General features: G+C 45.1%; 2 protein-coding genes across 2 annotated transcripts in view; one reads left to right on the forward strand and one right to left on the reverse strand.

The window, feature by feature from the left end:
• The window catches only part of MNAT1 (MNAT1 component of CDK activating kinase), a 127163-nt gene extending 114110 nt beyond the window's left edge, over positions 1 to 13053 (reverse strand). Inside the window, exon 1 of the mRNA XM_054200469.1 lies at positions 12930 to 13053. Coding sequence (XP_054056444.1) covers positions 12930 to 13018 — 89 coding nt within the window. The 5' untranslated portion in view covers positions 13019 to 13053. The remainder of the gene's footprint in view (positions 1 to 12929) is intronic.
• Positions 13054 to 13634: 581 nt separating this feature from the next.
• On the forward strand, positions 13635 to 25499 carry SIX4 (SIX homeobox 4). The gene is made up of 3 exons (XM_054200464.1): positions 13635 to 14840; positions 16454 to 17142; positions 19610 to 25499. Exons 1-3 carry the CDS (start codon positions 13684 to 13686, stop codon positions 20404 to 20406), a joined length of 2643 nt encoding a protein of 880 aa, XP_054056439.1. The 5' UTR covers positions 13635 to 13683; the 3' UTR covers positions 20407 to 25499.
• Positions 25500 to 26725: the final 1226 nt, after the last annotated feature.

Consider the following 26725-nt stretch of genomic DNA (forward strand, 5'->3'; position numbering starts at 1 on the left):
TACAGACTCTGTACGGATTCTGAACTCACTTAATAGCACAGTCACCTTTTTAAAATACTCACTTTAAAAGACATAACAAGAGTATTGTAAGTGAAGTCTTACCTAGCAAACAGTAAGACATAACTTCTTGTGCAAGTTTGTATCTATCAGAGACATGCTAATACAGCCTTCCTTTTACTGCAGAGACTGAAACCTAGAGAAGACCTGTGACAGAAAACAAGCTACACACAAGCTCACGATTCAACTGCTGATAATAATACTAGAAATGCAAGTCAGACAATTAAAATCTCTGTATGTAAAACACTCATAACCAAGCTACATGAAAGAATGCATAATCAAAAACTCAAAAGTGAAAATTCAAGTGGTCTGATCCCTCTTGTGGTCATGCACTACGATGTAAGTGTTTTATATCACCACAATATGTTAGCTCAGTTTCCTTTGGGAAAAAAGCTCATGCAATCAGGCCGTTCCTCAGCTCCTCCCCATCCACTCCCCTTGATATCCACTGCCTTATATCAACGAAGTCAGGTAGCAGAGTAGAGGCCTCAATGTCATGTTATTCCTCTGACGAGCCTGCACAATATATGGCCCAGGCTTTACGTCTCTTCCTTACAGTTAACGTGCATGGCCTGCCAGAAATCAAGATGTAGGGTTGCTCTTTCCAACTTGTTAGGACTGCCACCTTTTTTAGCCCTCTGGATAGGCAGTGCCCAATGAACAGGCATGCAGACAATGCCGGTTTGTCCTCAGACCTTGTTTATTCTGCCCTGTTCAAATCCTGCTGCAACGCATTTACTTTTTCCCTCCCCCCCTCCAGTTTTCTTTGGCATGCATAGTCAGCATTAAATAACTGACCTTCTCAAAACCACCATGAGGTAGTATTATCCCCACATTACCAGATAAGGAAATTAAGCTGCTATAATTAATGCTTGAAGCATGCCCAAATTTCACATTCCTGATTTGAGAGTGATTAGCATTAGCGCTATATAGGATTTCCTCTGCTCAAAGCGCAGCTCCAGGGAAGGCGGGAGCAGTTGCACACAGCCTGCACTTCTGCAGGGAAGTCTGACGGGCGCAGCCAGAGCCCCTGTGAAACACCAGGAACTTGGCCAACTCCACCCCAGGGCTCTGCAAAGTGACTCAAACACCCCAGGTGCTGCTCCAGGGTGAGGGAAGGCAAGATACAAGGGTGACAACCCCTTCTGTATCCCTCCTTCTTCCGCAACCAAGACTTTTGGATCCAGGCACAAACTCCTTGCTCAGCTAATCTCTGTTTAGACACCTACACCCCTGCACCACACATGCAAGCACAAACATACAGATGCTCACTATCCTTACCTCTGATCTTCCCATAGCCACCAGCTCTCCACGCATTCATCCTCCTAGGAGCTCTCATCTTCCTTCCTTTATGGCTCCTTAGCTGCAGTTTTTCCTCAGTCTTCCTGGATAGTCCTAAATGCTTCTCTAGCCCAGTCATCACTCCTCCTCTCAAATCCTCACGTAGTCATACTCCTTTCTCCAAGCAAGTCCCCCTCATGACCTTTGCTGTTTCATTTACTACCACACAGTAAGACCGGGAGTCCACCTCCCCTTTCGACTCCACAAGAGCATTTTAGTTACCCCACAGCCATGAGATGTTTCCCAGTCACACATTCCTTGCAAAATAGTAGGCTCCTTTCCAAAATGTCAGTTGGCGGCAAAGGTTCCCACAGCAACCCATGCAATTCAAGTTCCCTAACCTCATCCCAAGGAACAAATCTTCAAGGGGGGGCTATTCCACTCATACAAAACCGAGATGCTGCCCACGTGGAAACAGCTAACTCTAGCCACATCTGCCATTCCATCCTGTATTACCTTTCCCCAAAACCAAGAAGAAAGAACAGAAATCAAGGATTTGTTTAGCAAAATTTTAGGACAGGTTTTGTTGCAAGACTGGAAACAAAAAGGTTCAAGCAAATACAGTTATTCTAGACTATGCTCAACAGACAAGCATTTATCCATCTTTTAAATTCCTCCAACCCTGCCCAGCTGAAAATGTCCACAGCGACATCACATCATCCTGGCATTGCCCTCAGTCCTGTTAACCTCTCTCTCTCCCTTTACAGGATATGATCATATCCCAAAACTAAAGATAACTTTTCATTTTTTTCCTGGAACAAGGGGATCTTGAGGATTTAAAGGCAGCCTCCCATCTCCAGTTCACAGCACATCAGTCAGAGGCTTATCAAACTACACAACTGCCACCGACAGTGCGTCCTGATGCCATCCAGGGTGTGTAAAGACTATTTTTCTTGGTCTTTTTAAGCCTGCAGACAGCTACTCCCAGAAGAACCTGAATTCTTCTGTTTACACAAGGCTACACTCACACTAAAGACTAACTAGTCATTAGTTACACCTACAGATTGTTCAGCTCCTAATCCCCATGAAACCATCAATTTTATTTTATTTTTTTGTTTTCACAGAAAACACACAACACACTGCAAGTAAGAACGACAAAGATGCTTAACATCTGTCTGCCTGTACTTGCCTGGGATCAGAGGTCTTCCTTCTTTGCCCCAGCTCTGCCAGCAGCTCTTGCAATACATCTAACCCCAGTGCCAAACTTTCCCATCCAATTAAGACCTAACACTTCCCATTCTGGCTCAGCAGTTTGAAGGTGTCAACATTAGCTGAACCACTCCCTTGCCTTTTGCTGTCTAGGAACATCAGTCCTCCTTTGCCACCCTGGCAGAGAGGCTGAGAGCCTGGCCGCACTGCTTGGCATTAATAAAAACTGGGGAGCAGAACATTCTTAGGGCTTGGGAACTTTTACCTCAACATTGCTTCTTAAAAAAAAAAAAAAAAAACCCACACAAAAAACCAAACAACAACAAAAAACGCACGCACTGTTCCTCACTCCGCCCCATACCACTATTTCCTAACTCTCAGCACAGCCACTTATCTTCCTCCTTAATGTTAAAGAAGTTGTCATGCCCCCATTAAGCCCAGGATTCTCCAAATGCTTACATATATTATTTAACCTTAGTGCCAATCATTGAGGCAGGACTGTGGGAACAGCAAAAATCATTATCTACATGTTTCCCAATTTGGAGCCAAAATATTTATCTGACCAGATGACTTGTTCATTGTTCTTTGTGTGAGAGGTATCTTGTTCTCACTTCTCTGAACTTAACTGCATTCCACAGAAAAAAAACTTGCAAGAATTTCCTAATACATTCTCTCCCCCCACATGTGTTATATTCAAGAACACCTTAGAATATAATTTTCAGAGCCTCAAAAGACATTCTTAGCTATGACAATTAAAGTCTAATTTTGCCATATATAGTGGCAGTTCCTGCTAAGTTCTTCTCTCAGATCCAGACTTGTCAAATACAACTCTTGCAAGATATTTAAAAAAAAAAAGCAGATGTCATTACAAAATTAATTTCACTCTTCAGACTAATATTTATGACTTTTATTACAGAGTGGCCTTTCTGTGAAGAAACATCCACTGTTTCCTGCATATCATTAAAGCAAAGAGGGAACCAGCAACGTGAAACTTAAGTGTCCACAGCGCAAGCTCAGCACCCTGCCTGTCCTATATCCTGTTAATATCAAGGAAAATTTTTTTATTTCTTAATTTCCTAACCAGATCTGAACACTGGAGTATTCAACTAAATTTCAAAAATGCTGACCCTAGCTTGTCTTCAAACTTCACCTTCAGTTGTCCTGGGGAAAAAAACAAAACGAAGCCCCAAACAAAGAACACACATGAATGCAACTTCTGAGTACTCCAAGAGGGTACTTTCAGATCTGGTCGTTACAGAGACATGCTTTTTAAAATGACTCAGGAATATGTTTGCTTAGTTTCATAAATATTAAACCTATGCATATCACTTATTAGCATTTGGGAGCTAATGTAACCACATAGAAGCATGTCAAATCTCCTTCTTCCTCACAAACCCACGGAATTATTAGCTTGGATTACAATGCAGTAGATGCAATTAAAAAATAAAAGCCTAATATCAAATTGTTTAAAAGGTTATTGTGTTTGCCTTCTTTTTGAGAAGCACTTACTTCAACCATAGAGATTTACCACGCCTGTGTTGGACCATTACCGTACAGGACGTTTGCCATGTTCAACATTACCATGGTACACATTTACCCAAGAAAAACAGTAAACTCCTCAAACTGGGCACCCAAACCCATTACCCATTTTCAGGATCCCAGGCTGCAGATTTAGCCAGACAATTTTCAGACCGAAGGAAAAAGAATTTACTTTTCAATTGACTGGTTGGAGATCCAGGTTATAAACAATAGCTTTCCTTTTGCCAAGGTTACATCTCAGAGCAGAACCACAACTGAAAAGTACTTAGGAGGAATGAAGAATAGAGTTCTGCAAGCTTTGCTAAGGAGACAAGAAGTATTACTAAGCAGGCATGCCAACTGATAGCTCAACAGAGGAAAGATTTTCTAAATATGTCAGTTTTAAAACAAAAGAATAATATAACTGAAGCATTAACCACTGCATGAGAAGTATTAGGACCATGATACAGAGCCAAATTTAAAAGCAAATATTCATTGTCAAAACTAGATGGCAGAAGGAAATAACCTCTTGGGTATTTCAGCAAGGATTTAATCGCCTCCCATGACTAACTCGGAGAGACTTTGGAAGAGTAATGGGATGGAACAGAGTCCAAAGACCATCTAATCCCAATTAATGAAAACATGACTAACTCCAAAAAGACAAAGAAGAAAGATGACCTAGATTTTTATTCTCTAAGAAGTCATACGAAAACTTTCTTTCTGAGGGAGTACATTCCACTTAAAAAACAGTCATTTTGCGTCTTCCTTTGAGGATGCAGACAGGTTATGATTGTGCAACTATTTCAAAAAAGCACCAGTTAACCTAACTTACCATGGTACATCTGACAAACATGAGTAAAAACCTTCCTGATGGGTCTCCCAACTCACTCAGAAAAAACTAAGAAAATTCTCTCAGATGTAAATTGTTGGGAATGAAAGTAAAGAAAACTAGGTAATGTATTATCTCTCCAAAGAAAAGCAGGCATTTTTGGGGCCACAAAAAGTTCCTCCTTCTGGTTGAAGTTTTTAGCTATATGGAGTCCCAGTCAGCTTTAGTCCACCAAGACTACTTAAATTTTTCATGCAAGTAAGGATCTACCACCCAATAACCTAATCTGAGATGTGATCTGACAAGAGTAGCAAGAAAACTAGAAGCCTAAGAGACAAAATAGAGCATTTGCTCTCCCAGATAAGCCAGTTTTTTAAGCATGCAGCTTCACAAAATGGTGCAAGCTAAATTGGCATTGCCAGAGGAATATCCTTCCTTCAACCCTATTCCTACGTTACTTGTGGACACACTTACCTACAGATTACCTTGCACCGCCTTTGATGCCTAACCATTTGTAAGCCACTTCAACTCACTAATCATGTACAAAAAACAGCACACTCAAAAAAGCTGCTCATTTTCAGCCAGGTTAGCAAACTGGATCAGCTCCCACAAGGGTCCAGTAAGTATCGGAGTCTGGTGGCTTTTTTCCTTGTGCCTGCTGCCTATTCACAAGGCCTGCATCCATGTGCACGTTTCAATGGTTCAGCAAGCACTTCTCACAGTGCACTCATGAGCTTGCACCTCAGCTTCTGTATATAGAAGAATATAAAGCTGGTGGCTTAAGAATCACATACATCACAGCCAACCTTTTTGTTACAAATGACAGCCCTGAAGACAGTATCATTGCCGTCGAATACCTTGCATTTAAGACACTTTATTTAGGAAAAAAAACAGTTTGCGGAATAAAATTCAAATATGAGTTGAAGCACCTAATTCCCACATGCTCAATTTAAAAATTACAGGTCTGACAGTTCCTCACTGCCTACCTCTAGTTAGACTTCTTCACTCAAATGCGCTTGGCTGAAATACAGTTTTAAGTTATTTTCCACAATCTCCAGGGCTTCCCCCCATCTTAGAAGAAAGGCATTTTCTTGAACCGCACTGCAGAGAAGAATGCAGCAGGAAGCCAAGCAATCCTTTCACTTGGAAGAAGTTTAAACAAGAAGATTCCAAACTCTTTTCCAATGACTCCAGCCCCACGCACTGGCATGAGATCCCACCCCCCTGAATTCACCGGGGATGTTCCTACTTCCAAGTCCTGAGGAACCTGACAGCCACAAAACTCCAAACACTCCTAACATTAAAATAAATATGCAAGTAATGAAACCTCTGTTTCTTCATTTTAGCAGTCGTTAGCACCGCAATTAGAGTTCTCAGAGGATGCACTTACCCCCTAATGAATCCCTGGAACAGCCATAACAGGGTGCAAGGCAGATTACAGAATCCCCACAACACAACTCATTGAACTGATGTCTCCCCTGAGCAACTCAAAGCTGGGCCTAGATATAGTAACTGTTGTTATGCTGTCTCCATTTTGAAGCCTTATTAACAAATTAAGCAAGAAATAAACACATCTCCCTCTGGGAAAAGGAGAAAAAGAAAAAATATAATAAGGAGCCTAGACACCTTTCTGTAAGCCTCCTGTGGACAGGAAAAAGACACCAGAAAAGTTTATAATAGAGCAAGTTCATTAACTACCATCTAAGATTGCAGCAGCACATGAATAAAACCAAAAACGCTACACTGGGAGCAGCTGAAATCAAGCCTATCAGTTTTCTGTGGAGGCTGCTCTGGTACCTCTGTCCCTGTCTCCCAGAGATGTCAAGCATGGAAAAGACTTTGCAGAGGCATCATGACATCTGGTGTGACACTGGGGAAGAAAAGGAGTTACTTTGCTTTTGTTGGTATGCAGACATCTACGTTTCCTCTCTCTACAAGTCGGGATGCATCACAGGTAGCTGGAACAGCAGGACTGACTCCGAAGAAAGAGCTTTATGTACCAGTTTCCCTTTTCCTCCCTATAGCACGCAGTGGCACAACAAAGCTGAAGCAGAAGCTCCAATTAAATACCTTTTTTACCTAAGACTTTTGTGTCTGATTGTTGCAGACCATATGGTCCAGGTTTACAGCCAACAGTAAATTTCTTTACCCAGTCCCGTTTGCAGTAACAACCCTAACATTTTTTAATGCAGTTTTCATTGGATGCATTTCCTTTCCTCTTCATGTAAGTAAATCAGTGGGATATGCTTAACCTGCCTCCTAAAACTCAACACAGGCAATGAAATCCAAGCAGGCAGAGTAAAAGATAATTCATGGTCTCAAATGAAGCCAGGTGGATTACGACTCCACAGGCAGCACGCACCCAGCATCTGCACACTCAGAAAAAACATTAGGAATTGTCTGAATAATCAAAAATTGTCATGCATGCACATAGGCTTTTGCATATAATTCTTGAGAGTGAACTTTTAAAAGAAGGCAAAGCCATCAGTGCACCTTAGAAACTAATGCGTTACAGGAACTTTAATCAAGCATTGCTCCATAATTAGACACACTTTCCCCTGCACAAAAACATCTTTAAGTGAAGTATCTGATGCCTTGAACCTCTGTTATACTTCAGAAAATAAACTTAAAAAGACATTAATTATTCTTGAACTGAGCATTTCCATACCGAGTCCCATCCTAGAACAACTTTTAACTGCTAATTTATCATCTTCCCTCCCAGTGACAGGGAAGATTTATAGTGGAAAAGGCTTATTTAACATTACTCTAATGCCAAAAACACATGGTATTACACTTTTGGTGATATCGGTCAAGAAACAATAACCAAGGGAAACAAAATACTAAGAACCACCCCCCCCCCAAAAAAAAAAAAAATCCCATAATTGTAAAGCTTGGCATGGTTCCACTGAAATAAACTGCAATGGAAGCCCAACTTGAAGGATGTTTACAGCTGAGACCCAATGTCCGATTTCATCCTCTCACACTCATCTGCCTATCCCTTATCTCCACCAAAACACTGCTGTGCTTATCAGCATGCTAACCCCTGCTCTGCCACAAGCGGACACAAACACATTCCAGAACACCACTGACTACAGGGGAACTGAACATGGCAAACACGTGGCACTAGGAGAAAGCCACTGTGAGTTATTCTAACATAGGGTCGCGCACACCGACACAGGAAGATACGCAAAGGACAAAGAAGGAGAAATGCTATCTGCGTAAGTTGGTGCTAAGAGCTACAATGAGTTTGTTGGCAGGATCCAGGTCACAGAGAGATATTCTAACACATAGTATCTACCGCAGATGAGAGAGATTTAAATTAATGAAGTGGGGAAGAGGAGAAGAATTAACCAGCCAAACCTCCAAAGCACAGGACTTCATATAGCAACAGGAACCTTCGCTCCAGACATCTGTCAAAAAACAAGGAACAGGATGCACATTGCCAAACAAGTTCTCAAATACTTTGAGATTAACTTCGTTTATATAGGAGGTGAGAAGAGAAAAATGAAAAGAAAAAAAAAGAAAAAAATTGTAAGAGGAAGGCTCTTCTAGTTTCATTCTAACCAAAGGGGAGGAATTGGTTAAGAACGCGAAAGTGAAAACAACTTGGCTGACAGAGGGCATAAGAAGGCAACTCTCGCAATTCTTCAGAAGGGCAAAACAGAGAACCACAAAATAAAGAAAATTAACTAACAGTAAAACCACAAGCTATCTAAAACCCAGGAGAAAGATCTGAAGCTTACTGACAAATCATCTCAGCTAAGTACAGGATGATCTTTAATGATATGAAATTCAAGAGATTTTGCACAAGTGCAAATCAAATCACTGAGGGTCACTTAAAGTGAACAGCACAGTTAACAAAACAGGAAAGGTCAAAGCAACTACTGTAAGGCAACACTGAAGGTAACGTGGAAGTACTTCAGAATGCCTCCAGTGAAAGAAAGAGCAGTTAAAGTAGGAGTGCGTTAACCCACTATTCAATGGGAAGGAAAATCTCTAACAGATGACGCCAAAGCACTTGGGGCGTTTTCTGCATCAATCCTCATTCGCTAAGACGGATTAACTGCCTAATGTAACTCATATAGCAGCAAAAAGAGCAAGAACACAGGGAAGAACTGGGAAACACGTTAGAGCAATTGCTCCAAACCTTCTAAGCTAATATAGTCAAGACTCTGAATTTTTCCACCCATATTTATCAGCAAGCTTCAAACAGAAAGCATGATAAAGGCAATATGCTTCTGCAGACAACTTAATAAGCTTCCATAAACCTATGGACTGGTAGTCCATAAACCTATGCACTATATTCAGGGGTTACCGCATTAAAAGAGTACTTCAGGGTTTTCAGATCTGGTACACATAATATTTACCCTTTGAAAACTGACTAAAGTAGTTATCAAAGATCATCTCTGCTCTCTGCATTAAGTTTCAGCAGCCTCAAGAAGGGCAAAAGCACCTGCCTCTAAAGAGCAGGAAACCAAATACACAGGGAAACACAGACCAGTCAGGGTTACTGTCAGTCCCTGGGAAGATGCTGAAATAATCAGGCAAATAACCTAGCTCCTGCATATTCAGATAGCGAAGCAGATAAGATCCAACGCACAATTTGTTAAGAGCAAATCATATCAAATGAATATAGTTTCCTCCAATGACACAGTAACAACGTAGGTAGCGAAACTGCAACTAGAGGTAATATAGTTTTGGTTTAAGGGCACTTTTGACACTCTTAAATTGACAGTCATATAATCTAAACAAATACAGTACATACTGAAGTACTGACAGATGATCGGAAACCCATACCCAGAGATAAGTTATCATTATTTCAGTCAGTGAGAAAATAGGTAGCAAACCCATTCACGGGGCTCTAATCTTTTAGCATTCTCCACTGTTACAAATAGTAACTTCTGGGGGGGGAAGGGGGAGGGGAAGGCTATTTAGCAAGGAATTTACTGCAGGCAACTCCATATTTTTCTCTTCCTCAGTTTGATTTCTTAAGGTCACAAACAACAACTTTGAAGATCTCCCAGACAACATCTTGTCCACAAATTATACATTAAAAAATACCAGGACAGAAAGGTCATTTTTTTTTTAAGTTAAGAGAGGATAATCTGGGACAGTTACAAGCACTTTGACAGAAGGACTCAAAATCCAAAGTCACTCGAAGCAAGTGAAAAAGTCACCTGAAATAATATGCAGTTTGACAGAGAAAATACAATAGAATAATCAGCTGCATAACACAACATGGAAGGCGTGGTTAAATGCTGTTCTGCCCAGATATGTTGAATGGTAAGGTGCTAAAGAATCTGGGGTTCATGCTGAACATAAATCACACAAACCACCAAAAAAAAAGCAATACGTAAAGACTCGTTGTCTTAATGCGATGTATGAAATGCAGGTAGCATAAGAAAAGCACATGAAACAATTTTGACTCTGCCTATTGTACTAAGGACTCAGACGGAGCAACGCGTCCAGTTCCAGTGTTCCAGAAACACACAAACCAAGTGGAAAAAGCCTCAAGAAAAGCAGTGAGAATCGCCCACAGATGTATATGTAAACAAAAAAAAAATATTACAAAAAATCACTGAAGAGAGGAGATTGAAGGAATGGGATTTCCTAAGTGTGGAAAACACCAAAGAGAAAGCTCCCAAAATACGTGACACATTCCTGTAGAAGAGGTGTAATAAAGAGTTCGCAAGGTATGTAAAATGCATGTTAGAATTCTTAAATGCTTAAATTATAGCAAATAAATTTAGATAAGGAATTAGGAGAAGTATTTTCCATGGTAAGAAGAGCAAACTATCAGAATAGATCGCCTAAGAAAGGTAAATCTCCATCAGAAACTTATGTTAGCTCACTTGCTTTGAGAATTAGTTAGACGTTCCTTCCTTGTGCCTGAAACACAGTGAATTTGTGAAAGAACAAATGTCAATTATCTCCCTTTTTTCCCCCTTCATATTTAATTCACAGATGCCTCATCTGACCTTCCAGCTTCTAGATCAGTTATTACAAGAATTTATTAACCATTATTAAGAAATTATGTCCAGCATGAAGGCACTGTAACATCATATTGAAATAATAATAAAAACCACAATCTTAAAGGAGTTATTGGAAGGATATTATAGAGGAAAAGTGACCCACTTGAACCACATCAAGATGGAGAGTCCTTGATTACAACAAAGCCAAAGAAATCCAGAGATCTTACACAGTGACTTCAACTTTACCCTCATGCACATATGCTTTAAAGCGGTGGTGCCCAGCTGCAGAGACACCCTTTGCTGGGAAGATAAAGTAAGGACTAACAGACCTTGCTGGGTCCAGGTAAATTCAATCTGTGTGGGTCTGCATAGCCCCCTCCCAGTTAGCACCCTGCAGAGATACCGGGCTGGCTCAATCCAGGGCCACACAGATCCAGACTACCGATTGTCAAATGCAGAAGTGCAAACAAGAAGAGCTGGGGGAATCCGAGGCAGTCCTTGTACAGCTGGGAAGAAACAAGGAAAGCGAGACAGGGACATCAACCCCAAATAAGGCATCAGCAGCTGGACCCAGTAAAACACAAAACATGACTAACTTTCTCAAGTGAAGCTCAGCTACAAACAAAAAATATTGAGAACCAAAGCAGGAGAGCAAACTGAAACATGCTGTCCTCTGCTGGAAGTGACTCTAGAGGAGCTTGAAAGCAGAAGATGATCAAGACCACTAGTCCTTTGATCTTTACTGAAACAGAAGATAGAAATATCATTTTAAAGCTGCACAGCCTTGCCTAAATGTAGCTGTTGTCTTTTGAACTCCAGCTAACACTGCACTTTTACACAGCCAGCACCACTGTCACCAAAGGGGCCTGCTGCCTCTATCTCCCACGCCAGCGCTACCAGATCATCTGCTGCTCTCCCACACACCTTCCCTCCTGGCAACAGAAGTCCTTGTGTGGCTGCAGAGAACAGGATCAGGGAACCGGATGAAAGCTAATGCTTTTTAAAACAAACAAACAAAACAAAAAAAAAAAAAACAAAAACCACATAAATCCTTCATTACAATTCAGTTCCTTTATGCTGCTCACTTACAACACCTACATCAAGTTAAATAAAGCTTTCAGCCTGTCTTTGGAATGCAATTCGCATGCAGTTTAAAAATATAAACAACTCGATATATATATATATAGGAAAAATGAAAAGACACAAAAAAACACCAAACAAACCAGAAAGGGCTGCTACTGCAGTATGAGGTTTCTATCGTGTGCATCTAGAAAGGATTTGGAGTAGAGCCTTTAAAACTTCCACACTAACTAAGGAAGATCTCCAGATCTGAAAGTGAATGAGTGCAGACCATGTGTGACTGAAATCACCTAGAGACAGCGGTGGGAATTATCTAAGGGTTCATCTTCGAGAAAAAAGAAAAAAAAGTCATGACTCTTGTTACAAAAAAAATACCGAATGAGTAAACAACACCATCAGCACCAGTTCAGAGAAGGATTTTCCAACACCCCAAACAGCATCAAACCTTTAGACAAAGCATTCGCCATTCAGGAAAATTATCACGCCAAAAAAATAAAACAAATCAACTTTTTTTTTTTCCCCCTAGTTATCCAACTACAGTATTAAATACAAACGAGACGCGTTTAAGTTGATGAGAAACGTATTTTTCTCTACGTTCCTCACTCTATATCCCGAAGCCTCACACCCCTTCGGGACGGGAGCCGGTACCGAGTCATTACATACGCCAAGCCCCCGAGTCATTAATTGCGGAGAAGCAGCCGAAAGCAGCGCTTCAGCCCCACACGGCGACACAGCCCCCGGCCCGAGAGGGAACCACTGGCTGCCGCCAGGAGAGACAAACGGGGGGACACGAGGGAACCGGAGCCGCCCCACAAACGCCTGCGCCAGGCCCGGCGGAGCGCCGCCAGGCCGGGGGAGCGTCCGTTTTCCACGGGCCCCGCCGCCCGGTCCCTCGGCAGCGAAGCAGCCCTGGGCAGGGCCGCACTGCCTCTCCCTTCACCGCACCCATCCCCTCCTCAGGGCGGAGCGGCGGCCCCACTCACAGCGTGTGCCCGCAGACGTTCACCATCAGCTTCAAGGAAGGGTTGCGGTACTTGGTGGTCTTGCACCGCGGGCAGCCCTGATCATCCATGGCTGCCGCCGCCTCCCCCTCCCTCCCTTCTTCCCTCCCTCCCTCCGCTCCTTCCTTCCGCCTTCCGCCGCGCGGTGCCGCCGCCAAAGCGGCCCGCCGGCACCGCCCGCTGCCCCGCGCGTTCCGCCAGCCGCGGGGGCCCGGCTCGCTCCGCTCCCAGGCAGAGCCAGCCGGCGGCGGGCAGGGCTGGAGCGGCCGGGCCGAACAGGTACAAGCCGCCCTGGGCAGCACCTGCCCGAGGGGGGATGGAGAGGGAGGAGGCTGTCCCGGCCCGAGAGATCCCGTTGTTAGGGAGAGGAGGGCCCACTCCTGCCTGATGAGTAATTAACAGGAAGCCGCTGCAGGCTGGTAGCTCCCCAGCGGGCTTCCCCGCTCCCGGCCTGGGAGAGGTGCCGTACCTCAGCCCGGGTAACCGCGGCTGCACCGCTTCGCACCCTGAGAGTTTTAATTCTACCGTCCCCGCCCGGGGAAAGACGCTTCAAGGCGCGGCGCAGGTGAGGGGACCCGCCGCCGCCTCCTCCCCTCGCCGCCCGCGGGGGCGTCCCTGCGGCGGGGCGCCGCGCTCCAGGTGGAGGTGGGGAGGGGAGAGGAGCGGAGCGGGGCCGCTTGATTGACGGTTGCCCTGGAGACGCGGGAGCCCCCGCCCCCCCGACGCGGCGCAGCCAATGGGCGGGCGCGGCCGGGCCAGCAGGCTGCGGTGCCATATAGTATTGCAGCGGGGCTGGGAGTCACGTTGGGGGGAGCCGCGGAGAGGAGCCCGTTTACACTACTTTGCTATAGCAGCTATCTTTAATGGTTATTGCGTGGCCGGGAGGAAACCTGATCGGCTAGAGCCGGCCAAGAGCAGGAGGAGGAGTGGATTTTCCAGAGAGATAGGAAGGGGGAGAGGAGGAGAAGGGGACGGGGGGGAAGGAAAAAAAAAAAAAAGAAAAAAAAAAAAGAAAACAAACCGAAAGATGTCTTCTGCCTCCCCCACGGACGAGATCACGAGCTCGGTGGAGATCAAGCAGGAAAATGTGATGGAAATCCTCTCTGAAGCCAGCAAGGTGCCCCCCGATGGGGCCGCGGCGGGAGCCCTCAACCCCGCGCCGCCGCCCCCTCCCGCCGCTGCCCCGTTCCCCATGGAGCACGCAGGCTCCGCCGCCGCCGGCGAGGAGGGAGCCGCAGACCAGGTACTGCTCCACACGGAACTCCTGGCCAGGAATCACCATGCTGCCTCCTCTCCCTCTTCCTCCTCCTCTTCTTCTTCTTCCTCCTCCTCCTCGCAGACCCCCCTGGCTTTCTCCCCGGATCACGTCGCCTGCGTCTGCGAGGCGCTGCAGCAAGGTGGGAACCTAGACCGCCTGGCCAGGTTCCTGTGGTCTTTGCCCCCGAGCGATCTGCTACGTGGCAACGAGAGCCTGATGAAAGCCCGGGCGCTGGTGGCTTTCCACCAGGGCATCTACGCCGAGCTCTACAGCATCCTGGAGAGCCACAACTTCGACTCCTCCAACCACCCGCTGCTGCAGGAGCTCTGGTACAAGGCTCGCTACACCGAGGCGGAGCGAGCCCGGGGCAGACCCCTGGGGGCGGTGGACAAGTACAGGCTGCGGAGGAAATACCCTCTGCCCAGGACCATCTGGGACGGCGAGGAGACGGTCTACTGCTTCAAGGAGAAGTCCCGCAACGCGCTGAAGGAGCTCTACATGCAGAACCGGTACCCCTCGCCGGCCGCCAAGCGCAACCTGGCCAAGATCACTGGGCTGTCCCTCACCCAGGTTAGCAACTGGTTCAAGAACCGCAGGCAGCGGGACCGCAACCCTTCCGAGACCCAGTCCAAAAGGTGAGGGCAAACTTTCCTCCCCGCCCCCCTCTCCCGCCGGCCTGCCTTCCCTTCCCTCTTCCCGGCTCTTTCTTCCCTTGCAAACATGGCGCTTACCTTCGGTGCGCCTCGTCCTCCCCTCCTTCCCCCTCCCTCGCTCCCAACACACACCCACCCGGCCGGGGCACGCAGGCATGCGAGGCAGCGCCGGGAAACTTTCCCGGCCCCCACCGCCCCCTTCCACCTCCCCGCGCTCCCCTCTCCCGCCGCCGCCCCTTCCCCCCGGGCCGGGGGAGCCGCCGGCCGGCCGGCGGCGCGGCGGGTTCCGCGGAACGGACGGGAGGCGAGGGGGAGAATTGTTTGTTTCCCCCCACCCCCCCCCCGCTTGTTTTTATTTAATTGTCGCGCCTGACAGAGTTAATCATTGACGGCGGCCGGAGGACGCGCGGGGGTGTGGGGTCCCGCCGCTCGCTCTGTTTTGAAACCTGACTCGGGAGCGGGCCGGGCTCGGGTTTCAGCGGGGGAGCGGGGCCGGCCGCGCCGGGCCTCAGCGGCGGCACCGCCGGGCTCGGCCCCGCTGCAGGCCTCCGCCTCCCGCCCCGCGGCCGTTCGCTCCCCGCCGGGGCGGGAGAGCCTCCCTCCCTCCCGCCCGGCCCCGCTCCGCCCGCGCCCGGCCCGGGGCTCTGCCTCGACTTTCCTCCCCGCCCCCGTCCCGGAGGGGCCGCGGCGGGGGCTCGGCGCCGCGAAGCGGGCAGGTGGAGGTGACCTCCCCGCTCCCGCCCCCTGCCTTCCTCCCGGGGCAGGGAGGGGAGAGAAAGAGCGGGGAGAGGGGGAGGAAGGGAGGGGAAAAAAGCGGCGGCCGGCGGAGGGCCCCAAGGCATTTCTCAACCAAGGGCGCGATTGTGCCGCCGCGGCCCCCTCTCCGCGGGACACATCAAAGGGCGAGGGGGGAGGGAGGGAAGGAGGGAGGGAGCGGCCGAAAAATGCAGTGGAGGGCGGACCAGCCAGCGAAAAAAACCCGGCGGAGGGTCTCGGCCGGGCCGGGGCGGCGGCCGCCCTGCGGGGCGCGGCACAAACACCCCCCCCCCCCCCCCCTTTCCTCCGCTGGCACCTGGGGGCAGCCGCGGGCCCGGCCCCTGGCGGGGCCTTCGCCCCTTCCCGGGGCTGGCGGGGGGCCTGGGGGCGGTGGGCCCAGGCCGGGAGGGTCGGGCGGCGCTTCCCGGCCTGTTCTCACCCCCTGCCGCTGCTGCCCAGCCATTTGCCAAATGGCTGCAGCCTGTCTCACGCGTGTGGGCGGCCTGGGCCGGCGGAGGGGGGGCCCCGGGCAGCCCCCTTCGGGCAGCCCCCTTCGGTCGCCCAGGACGGATGGCCAGGGAGAGGAGATTTATTTACACGTCCGTAATCCAGCCTGTAAAGTTTCTTCTCAGCGAGCGGCTGGTTTGATGTGTCCCTTTCTAAGAAACCTTCCCCCTTGACTTGAAATCCGCTTGAAGTGCCTTGTAAAGGCGAAACACAGAAAAAATAATTCGGGGAAAACTCTCACAAACTGTATAAAAGCAAGGAGTTCCCCCTTGGTGCAGAGCTCACTGGCATGCCGTGGTAATGCAATGTCATCACTTTGCCTTTTCCCATAGTGAGTCAGATGGCAACCCTAGCACAGAAGATGAATCCAGTAAGGGGCAGGAGGATTTATCTCCCCATCCGCTCCCCAGCTCATCCGATGGCGTTACCAGCCTCAGCCTTGCCGGCCACATGGAGCCCGTCTACATGCAGCAGCTCGGAAACACTAAAATAGCATTGAGCTCATCTGGTGTCTTGTTGAACGGAAACCTCGTGCCTGCCAGTACCTCTCCCGTCTTTCTCAATGGTAGCTCTTTTCTTCAGGGACCCAACGGTGTCATTCTCAATGGACTCAGTGTGGGGGCTTCACAGACGGTTACCTTAAGTTCACCCAAAACCACATCGAGCGTTGTGAGCAACGGGGTGTCCATTACTGACATACTGTCGTCTTCATCAGAAGATGTAAAGGACTTCAAACTTGTTCAGGCTTCAGTCCCCAACACTGCAGCAGCCACCTTCAGCCCCAGCAACATCCCGGTCTCGTTCCCGGGATTGATACCAAGCTCAGAGGTGAAAAGGGAAAGCATACAAACTGCTGCTTCTCAAGATGGAGGCTCCGTAGTTACTTTTACTGCTCCTGTCCAAATAAACCAGTATGGCATTGTCCAGATCCCCAATTCAGGAACAAATGGCCAGCTGCTGAACGGAAGCATTGGTTTTTCTTCTCTGCAGCTGCCTCCTGTTTCAGTGGCAGCTTCACAAGGTAAAAGTTTTGTCTCTTGCGGTAAGAGGTATGAGAAAAAGTTCGGATCGGGCACACTTAGCATTTTAGAAGCTGTGGTACTTATCCTCCAAGGTACCAGGATTGTATCTCAGCCACGCACAGTACATCAAATAATTCCTTTTTACTTCCTTTATATGGGTTATGCTTGTGGGCAGACTTACGTGAGGCCAAGCTCCTCTCTAAGAGCAGAGAAGGAGGTCTGGTATTTTACACCCCTTTCATCTCATGCTTTTCTCAGAAGTCTGTGAGACTAGCCTTCACAAATGTCTGCAAATTTTACACGTTTCAGTAATTCAAAATATACCCCATTTGCCATTGAATTCTTTTAATGAGAAGGTTCATAAAAACGAAAATTGCGGCAGCTGGAAATTGTTACCGTTGTTGTTCTTGTGGTCGTTGTTTTCGGTTTTTTGTTTTTTTAACCAAAGTATTTCATAAAAATAAATTTTAAATTACTATAGACACAACAAGACCAAGCAGTTACACTCGTACATTTTTCTGTCCTATAATTAAGAAAGATTAAACTGCAGGGAAACAATAGAAATACGCAATAGCTCATAGATATAAAACGCGAGGATATTTGGATAAACTGCCCTCAGTCCAAGGGAAATATGTCATCGCAGGTTCATGTGCCAAGTGTGCAGGCTCCTCCCCAAGTTTGCCTTAGCATTTGTCTTAACATACCATAGACTGAAACTTAACGGCCAGCCAGGAAGAATTCCAGGGAGCGCAAGCCTAGTTCTGGATCCACGTTTTGAAGCAGGTCAGTTATAAAGCACAACTGAACAGCTTTGTTACTCATTAGCCACTGTATCTTTGGTTATGAAAATGATTAAACTTGAATGAATCTGCCTAGTTTCAGGAGCTGTGAGTACTATATGAAAAATCAAACTGTGCTCGTGTTAGCTTATTTGAATTAAATGTGTACAGGGAGTGAATTATTCTTGCCATTAAAGTAATACAGGGAGGAACACTGAAGCTGTACAAACACATTTTAAATGGGTGCAAAGTTAAAAGATCCTAAAACGTGGCACTTCCAGTCACTGGAAGTTATTGGTACTTAGTTTAACCAAGATTAAAAAGAGAAGATGTTTAGTCTGAATAACACCTCTAATCACAGAAGCCAGTTAATCCACATGCTCTAAGGCATAAACTGACAGCCAGCAAAGGTGAAAAAGTTTTGTCCCTTAAGTAGTATGGGATTATTTTATTTGAAAGTCCTAAGATTCATAAGTTCCTCTCTGAACATTTTTCCCATTGTTAAAACCAAGTTGCTATTGGAGAATGATCCACCATATGTCTAGTCTAGGGCAGAGAAAAGTCAAGAACTGTATTTGCTGCTTTGATTTCTTTTTGTTTTTCTTAACATGAAAAGGATGGATAGCTGGCTGCCTATTCCAAGTGCAGTGTGCTGCAGGCTATTTTAAGTAAGCTATAGTAAATGATATCTTATTGCCAGGTAACTTAAAGTTGTTTCACTTTCTTCATTCAGTTTACACATAAGAGTAACTTCCAAAAAATCATCATTGATCAATGGAAATGAATAGGGAACTAACATACTCCCCAGGTGAGAAATGCATCTTCAGTGCTGTTGCAAAAAAACCCCTCATGTGTCTCCAACTATAGCCCCTTAAAATTAAACTGCTTTTGAGAAAGATAGGTGTTTGAAGTCCCGAGAGCCAGTATATCATACTTTAGAAATTATTATAATGACCACTTACATGGCATGTCCAGTAAAACCAACTTAAGGTCATCTCTGGCCACCACTTCTTGCTTTGACTAGCAACGACATCACGCGAGCAGTGTCATGGCTCTCAGTGGGGGTAGGCAGTCCCTGGGTGACTTTACATGGCATGGTGGATGTAGTAGAGTTAGGCTTTTCGAAACACATGATAAAGCGAGGTGAAAGGCAATACGTCTGAGTGCTTGACGGACTACCTAGTTAATCCGATAGAAGTTACTGGATTTTGATGTTTTCTTTACAGGTTGACTCAGGTCGGTTCTGCCCAGCAGTAGTGGATTTCATGTGACGTGTCTCCAGTTCCCACACACAAGCTGTAGTCTGTCACTGAACTATCTTTAATAGCTTTTCGTGCTTCTATTCTTAGATAGAAATGGAGTGGTGGCAACTAGTGAAGGCCAAAGCATGTTCATTTTAGTCACATGGCTGGGGAATGTTTGCCCCTTAATGAGTCTGAAAGTTACCTAATATACCAGAACTTTTTTTTTTTTTCTTTCTAGAAGCAGTTTCTATTAATGGCTTTTACTTCTTCATACCAAATTTTCTCTCACCTGTAATAAACAGCATTGTTCTGCGTTGCATGGAATATCTGCATATGTGTGTACTGCAAACATAAAAAAGACCAAAATGTCTTAACAAAATGCCTGTAAAACTCTCTGCCAACTCTAATCCGTGTTTTCCTTTCTTTTGCTTCCCTTTCTCTAGGTAATGTTTCAGTAAACCCCAGCACATCTGATGGAGGAACTTTTACAACTGAGTCTTCAACAGTGCAGCAAGGAAAGGTTTTCTTCAGCCCCCTCGCTCCGAGTGCAGTCGTTTATACGGTTCCCAATTCAGGCCAGGCAGTAGGCTCTGTCAAGCAAGAAGGACTGGAAAGAAGCCTCGTGTTTTCTCAGTTGATGCCAGTCAGTCAGAACACACAACTAAATGTAAACATGTCTTCTGAAAATATATCCAGCGGAGGACTCCAGTCCCTGGCCTCCTCCTTAGTGAATGTAACGCCCTCGCATAATTTTTCCCTCACACCACCAACTCTTTTAAATGCTGCAGAACTGAACTCTGGTATCTCAGAGAGCCAGTCCATGTCGTCCCCCGTGACCAGTACCTCTACCGTGATATCTATCAGCAACACTAACTATGCAACCCTTCAGAACTGTTCCCTCATTACCAGTCAAGATCTATTGTCCATTTCTACAGCACAGCCTGCGCTTGGAGAAATAGTTTCTACAAGTGGAGACCGTGTCAGCCACCCCTCTGCACAAGTACATCAAGATTTTGTCAGAGAGCACAGGTTAGTCCTGCAAGCTGTACCTGATGTCAAAGAGAATTTCTTACCTAATTCTGAGAGTAAGTCAACTGGCAATTTAATGATGCTGGATTCGAAATCCAAGTATGTTATGAGTAACATGGTTGACACGGTTTGTGAAGAACTGGAAACGGACAAAAAAGAACTTGCCAAACTGCAGACAGTTCAGATGGATGAAGATATGCAAGACTTGTAACTTTTTTTTTCTTGCTTTCTGTTTTAGTAGATAAGTCTCCTGTTGAGGCCCTAACAAGCACCAAGTGGGTTTTATTTTTTCTTGTTTGGTGGGTGTTTTGGTTTTTTTTCATTTAAAGAAAACAGAAGAACATTTAAATGGTCTGAATCAATGTACAGAGGAATGGCCGGCAATGGAATTAGGTTGCCACACTTGGTTTGCATGCAGTATTCTCTTTTAAGCAGATTAAAGGAGAAAGGAAATGCCGGGGCAAGTACCGAGTGAATGGGTACAGGTTTGGCTAACAGATACTACCCTGATATTTTAGCTAGACTCTCCATAGTACAACATACTCTCAACAGTAAGTATACACTCCTAACTTTAGATAAAAAAAAAAAAAAAACAAAAATCTCGCTCCAAAAAAGTAGAAACAATGCAGTCGTTTTTGCTGTTTACTTCTAGTCCGTGGGCATTGAGAAATTTTTAAGGAACTCTAGACGATACCTCGCTGGCTACTTTTATGTTGTTTGAGGTTAAGAAACAAAACAAAATCAAAAATAATATTGTTACTGGTGTGTTTGCTTTTTTACAGCAGACTTGCATTCAAACCAAAAATCTTGCATCAAACATTTACAGGTTTCTAAATGCTACAGCTAGCATGTTGTCAGTGCACCAGAAAAAGCATCTTTTGAAACTCTAATTATGCAACTCAGAAGCTTTTTCTCCAGTATGAATGTAAATATTGTTTCAGTTCTTATAAAGGAGACTTTTTTAAAATTAGTACAATGGATTTTATTTATGGTTTATGTTCCCTTTCACTTTAGACACAATGCATTGAAAAGGAAAGCATTTTCTGGCTGTTTAATTTATTTTTATTGTTTGAGCAGGAAGTAAACGTAGTTATTTCTGACAAGGTTTTACTTTTTTGTAGTTTTTCAAGCAATAGACTGTAAAAGTAAAATGTTAATCACACTGAAACTAGAAAATGAACTCCCAGTCTCACAAACCCAGGAGGTCCCTGTCTCTACCCTCTCTGTCTTTGTGTTCAGGGTTTTTTTTTGTTTGTTTTGTTAGTAACTTGCGAATTAGTTGAACCTTTTTGTGTATTTTTTACAGAATTCCACGTGCCTTTCTTCCTAGTGGCCTTATCTTTGTTACTAAAGCACAGTGGCAGGAGGAATGAAAACACTGATTTGCAAATATCCGTCCTCAGGGCCAAATCCTGATGCCTTACTTCTGCATGTAGACCCGCTGACTTCAGTGCCCCTACTTGCACGAGTAAGAAGAGTTTTAAGTCTTTTAGTCATCATGGGTTACATTTACTAGTGCTGCAGAGAGCCAAAGATAGGTCCTTCTGCACCGCGTCAGCAAGGCAGGAGGAGTCCGGGGAGGGATCATGGGCAGAGCCATCCTGCCGAGGGAAAGGTCTTGGCTCCAGCCGCGGGCAGATGAGCAGGGAACGTTGGATGGGCAGGCCAGGGAAGGGAGCCCCATGTTTACATGGAGCCATTGGCCAAATAGCCCGTGAGCGAGGGCTTCCGCTGCTGTTCAAGCAAGCAGGCCCCCATCCAGGAGTGCACTTAAGTGTGTATTTATATATCCTTCAGAATATGCAGCATCGGGGATGATGGTGGGAACTGCATCTGCTCAAAGGGCTCGTGGGAGCAGCCATGGTCTCTGCCTGGCTGGGGATGGACTTCCTCTCCCTTTGCGCTGTGCCAGGGACAGCAGAGGCAGGCAGGCTCTGGACAGGTGGAAGAGATGTTACCTTTCCTTCAGAGGAGTTTTTGTAGCATGGAAAAGCACATCCTTAAGCTTTAAAATAATAATAAGAATGCAGATGTATAAAAATGACATGCTGTTAATCTTTGTGGTTTTGGTTTATTATTTTTTTTATTCTAATGTGAATATATACAGTAACTAAAGCATGTATTCACCCTCATCAGGGGCCTGGTCTGAAGCCTTTGGAAGGCAGTGGGAAGTGTCTTCATAAGCCTCTGTGGGCTCTGAATCAGGCTTAGGACAAAACAAGATCACTTGTAAAGGACAAAAAGAATAGAAAGGAAAGAGAATAGGGGTAGCACATCCCAGTCTGTTTCTGTCTTGGTTGGTAACCGGTTCTGTGGAAAGCCTTTGAGGAATGAAGATTATTTTTTTTCTGTGTGCCGTGAGCATGGCATAGGCATCCTCGCTATTGTTTTGCACTATATTGAATATAGCGTGTTTGGCAAGGTATTCTGTGGAACCTTGAAGCTGAGCTCTGTTGGTAAGCACTGGAGTCCATCCTGCGAGCCAGAGTCTCTAGGGGTGCAGGGAAAGGGAAGAGCAAGGCGTGCACATCGTCGCAGCTGTACCGAGTCACTGATGCTCTACAAACAGAAGCAGCCTATAAGCAGTTGGCTGTCCCCACATGCCCCCAAGCAAAAACGGTGTTTAAGGCAAGTGCTTTAAAGTGGAGATGATCACAAGCAGAACATGGAGCTATATGTTCCCCTGGCACAACTTCCCTTGACATTCAGGGGATCTCCATGAGCAGGGAATTGGCTAGTCCGGAGTTCTCTCTGCTCTGCTTGTTTATCTGTTTGCTGGGCTCCAGCACAAGCGATCTGCTTCCCAGCTCTTCTTTGCCCATAAAACCAAGATGATGATGACGATAACAGTAGCTGTATCTGCTTTGCATGAATTTGTTCAACCGTGTGGAAAATTAGGAGGACCCTGTATCATTGTCATGTTAATGGAGAATGTGTGCATGGCTCTGAAGGAGTTGTTTGGGGCTTAACATTCTGTCTGTGAAGCTCAGACTATATTTGGAGGCAAGCTAGGGAGTATTTCAGAGCACTCTCTCAGTTGTTGACGCGATCAGGTCTCATAACTGAAAAGGCTGTGGTGTTATGCCAGTACCTGTTACTTTTTGTTTAATTTTGCATTTGTTGTGTTACTGAGGCTCTGAATTCCGTGACTTTGCAGCACAGTTGATGTGAAAACTGTGTATGTTGTTACAGTGGCGCCTATCATGGAGTCTGTATACTTCTAATAGGAGACTTCCCACTCTTCAGTGGGAGCAGAGGATGTACATAAAAGCAGTGGTTTGGGACAAAGTAAGATTAATCTATTCTAGTCTTCCAGATATCGAGTAACTTATTTTATTATTATGTTTTACTCTTTCTTTTTCCCATTGAAAATAAGTGTCACTCCCTCCAGATAAGGTAGTTATAACCTCATGTTTTCTGCAGGTACATATGCACAATATAAAGACTCATTGCACGGTACAGTGTTTTTAAAATAGATATTTAAATAGTAGTTTTACTCCTACTGTAAAATAAGGGTCAGTTTTTATTATGTGGCCCTCAAGCAAGCAGGCTAACTGCTCTAAATAGACAGTACACAAAGCCCCGAAAGGCGTCTGGGGCTGGATCTTTGGCTGCTGTAAATAAGGCATTGCTCTATTGATATCAAACTGAGGATTTTACATGGTGTTTAGGGGATATGGATGCTCATCTCCCACACACGTGAATGGCAGCGAGCATCCAAGCCCCACAGACAGTCCTTATTATCACATTCTGTTGTTTAAATGGAAGGTATGTCTATCTGGCATACATGTTCCTTCTCCTCCCTCCCTATCTGTTATGGATGAGAATAAAGGATCGTTTCAACTTCACATATGTTTGTAACTTGTAAGTCCACTGGAAATCTTACAGGAAACATTGCCAAATTCTACTACTTTTCTGGTCCCAGACTCAGCTTTGAAAAATACGCTTAAAGTTTAAGCAAATTCCTACAAACCGTGATGTTAAAAACCCCTTTGTTCTTTACTACTTTTAATTAAAGCTGCCTCTGTTTTGCCCAGAGTTTTGCAGAGAACCAGAAGTATATTGAATTGAATGCTCTGTCTGGACTATTTGCAGCATTATTCCTGTGGTCTTACCTAAAAGAACATTTCAGCCACATAAATCATGGATATATATTGGCCAGGTCCTCGGCTGGGCTAAACTAGTACAGTTCCATTGACTTTAATGGCCTTTCCCACCAGCCGAGAATATGGTCCATTCATTTCACTGGAGTTGGATCAGGGACAGATTTGGCCCAGTATATGGTGGCAGCATGAACCAGTGCACAAGGCTGACACTTGACAGTTATAACTGAATGGTCACATTCTATTGAAGCATATACCTCTTTCCATTTACTGCTTTTACCCTGCCTGTGGATTCAGGAAGATGCATTCAGAAAGCTACTTTACCCAGAAGTGAAGGCCAGAACCGTCTTTATTGTTATTACTATCAACCTGAGATTAATGACAATAATGGACAGATTCTGACTTCAAATCCTGCAAAATCGCCTCAACAGTTGTTTTCAGTTAAACTAAGCAGGACAGAATTTGGCCCTGCGTGCACAGGAGCTTTTCCTGTACGTAGATTTCCAGTGCCTGTGCACTTTTCTTAGCAAGGGCAGATGAACAACCAAAAGGGTTCATCCCTTCAGTTTCATATGAAATACACGTGTAGGACTCCCCGGGGCATGAATTGCCTAGTGCTTGTGATCAAGAAGCATCTCAAATCGTAAAAAGAATGGTAATTTTATAAATCTGGAAACAAAAGTAATGACATTTTACAAGCAAGGAGGCCTGAAGTCTTCCTGTATCTCCTAGCAGTTATTATCTTGAAGGATATTTTATACCTTACTTGTATGTTTCATATAACTTAAAACTAGCTTCTTAAATTTCTGAACTCAAGGAGGGGGTGAATCTTCTGACTTTAAGGATTCGCATTCAGAGGATGTTTGTTCTTTTGCTGCATGTACTGTTTGTCCAGAACTAACCAGTTATTTCTGCGATATGGGTTTATTGTGCCTTACAACAAATATGAAACTTAAGCGGAATGTACGCATTAGGAGGGAATAATCAGAAGTCTTTACTGCACTCTTAGATGATGCCACCCCGGAGTGTATCATCAAACATATCTGTGCTTAATTACCCAACCAAAGAGATCTAAAGTATGTATGTTTGTTGTACTGTAATAGGGGTTTGTGCCTGGACAATTAAGTGTTTTATTTGTATTCTGAGATGATGTGAACTTATTTTTCTAAACACTATACTGAATAAACTTTATATTTATACACATTTTGTGTAAATATTTCTATTTGGATATAATGTAAGGGCTTTGAATTTTGTGTTGGAAAAGCAATCTAAAGTAGAAACTCAGCTTGTAGTGACTCATTGTGAAGGTGATGGCAACTGGGAACGCCTGTGCTCACCAGGGAATTGATCTAAAGCCTACTTAAGCTAGAATGAGACTTTCTGTTGACTTGAGTGGGTTTTGTCAGACCTTAGCTTTGCTTCTAAAATGCTGAATTAAAAACCATAAATCTTCTGTTTCATATTGAACATAGCTATTAAATCTGTGTCTCAAAACCAAATTTATACCATAATTAGATAGATACTATTGAAATACTTTTCCTCCTACTAGTTAGGACTAGTTAGTATTTACTGACAGCTCCCATGGCATTGGGATGCTTTCTATGTCAGGGTTTCTTTTTGGGTAGGTAAATTCCTATTTGCTAAATTTTTGTTTGTTGAAATTTTTCTTCAAAATGTTGCACTTGGTATCAGACCTGGTTTTGGCAGACTTTTGAGAGCAGTCTGAAATTTACGTTCCCTTGATATTAAAGGGTTTAAACACATTACTATATTACTGTCGATCTGTGCTCCAAGTACCAGAATTGCCTAGTTACGGTTTGGATGCCAAAATGAATTACAGTAAGTTCAAGCAGACCAACCTGTACAGGTGACATAGTTTCCCTCGCTGAAGCTATATATACTTTAGAGATTACAACAGCCTGCATGTGCCTGCAGGAAACTTTCACCTTTTCACCCCTTATATTGTATTTAGGCCATAGGAAGCAAGATGAGGTCTACGAGATTAAATTTTTTAAATAGTCAGATCCAGTTGTGTATACCTATTACATTTTTAATCACCAAGACATTACCTTTCCTTACCATTGTTCACCATCCTTCCATCTTTCCCATGTATCACAGCCGCATCCCGCTCGCTCCATGCTGCTGCTGGTGATCTGGTGGCAAAGCGCAGCGAGCTGCCTCCCAGCCCTGGGGACATCTCTCCCCTCTCTGCCTGGGGCTGAGCCACCTCGCGCTCTGCGGCTGCCGAAGTAAACCCGGGAGCAGCCCTAAGGTAGAGAGAGACAAATACCCCAACTCCTTTTCCTTTCCAGAAGCAGCATACGTGACTCAGTCCTCCTGCTCGTAGCACTTCCCGTTGCCATGTTTTCGTTTTGCCTGAGCGGTAGGACTGTGATAATATTTTCCTGTCCTGCAGATACCAAATTC

Source organism: Rissa tridactyla, chromosome 4 (genome assembly GCF_028500815.1).
Source record: "Rissa tridactyla isolate bRisTri1 chromosome 4, bRisTri1.patW.cur.20221130, whole genome shotgun sequence".
NCBI classification, from domain to species: Eukaryota; Metazoa; Chordata; class Aves; order Charadriiformes; family Laridae; genus Rissa; species Rissa tridactyla.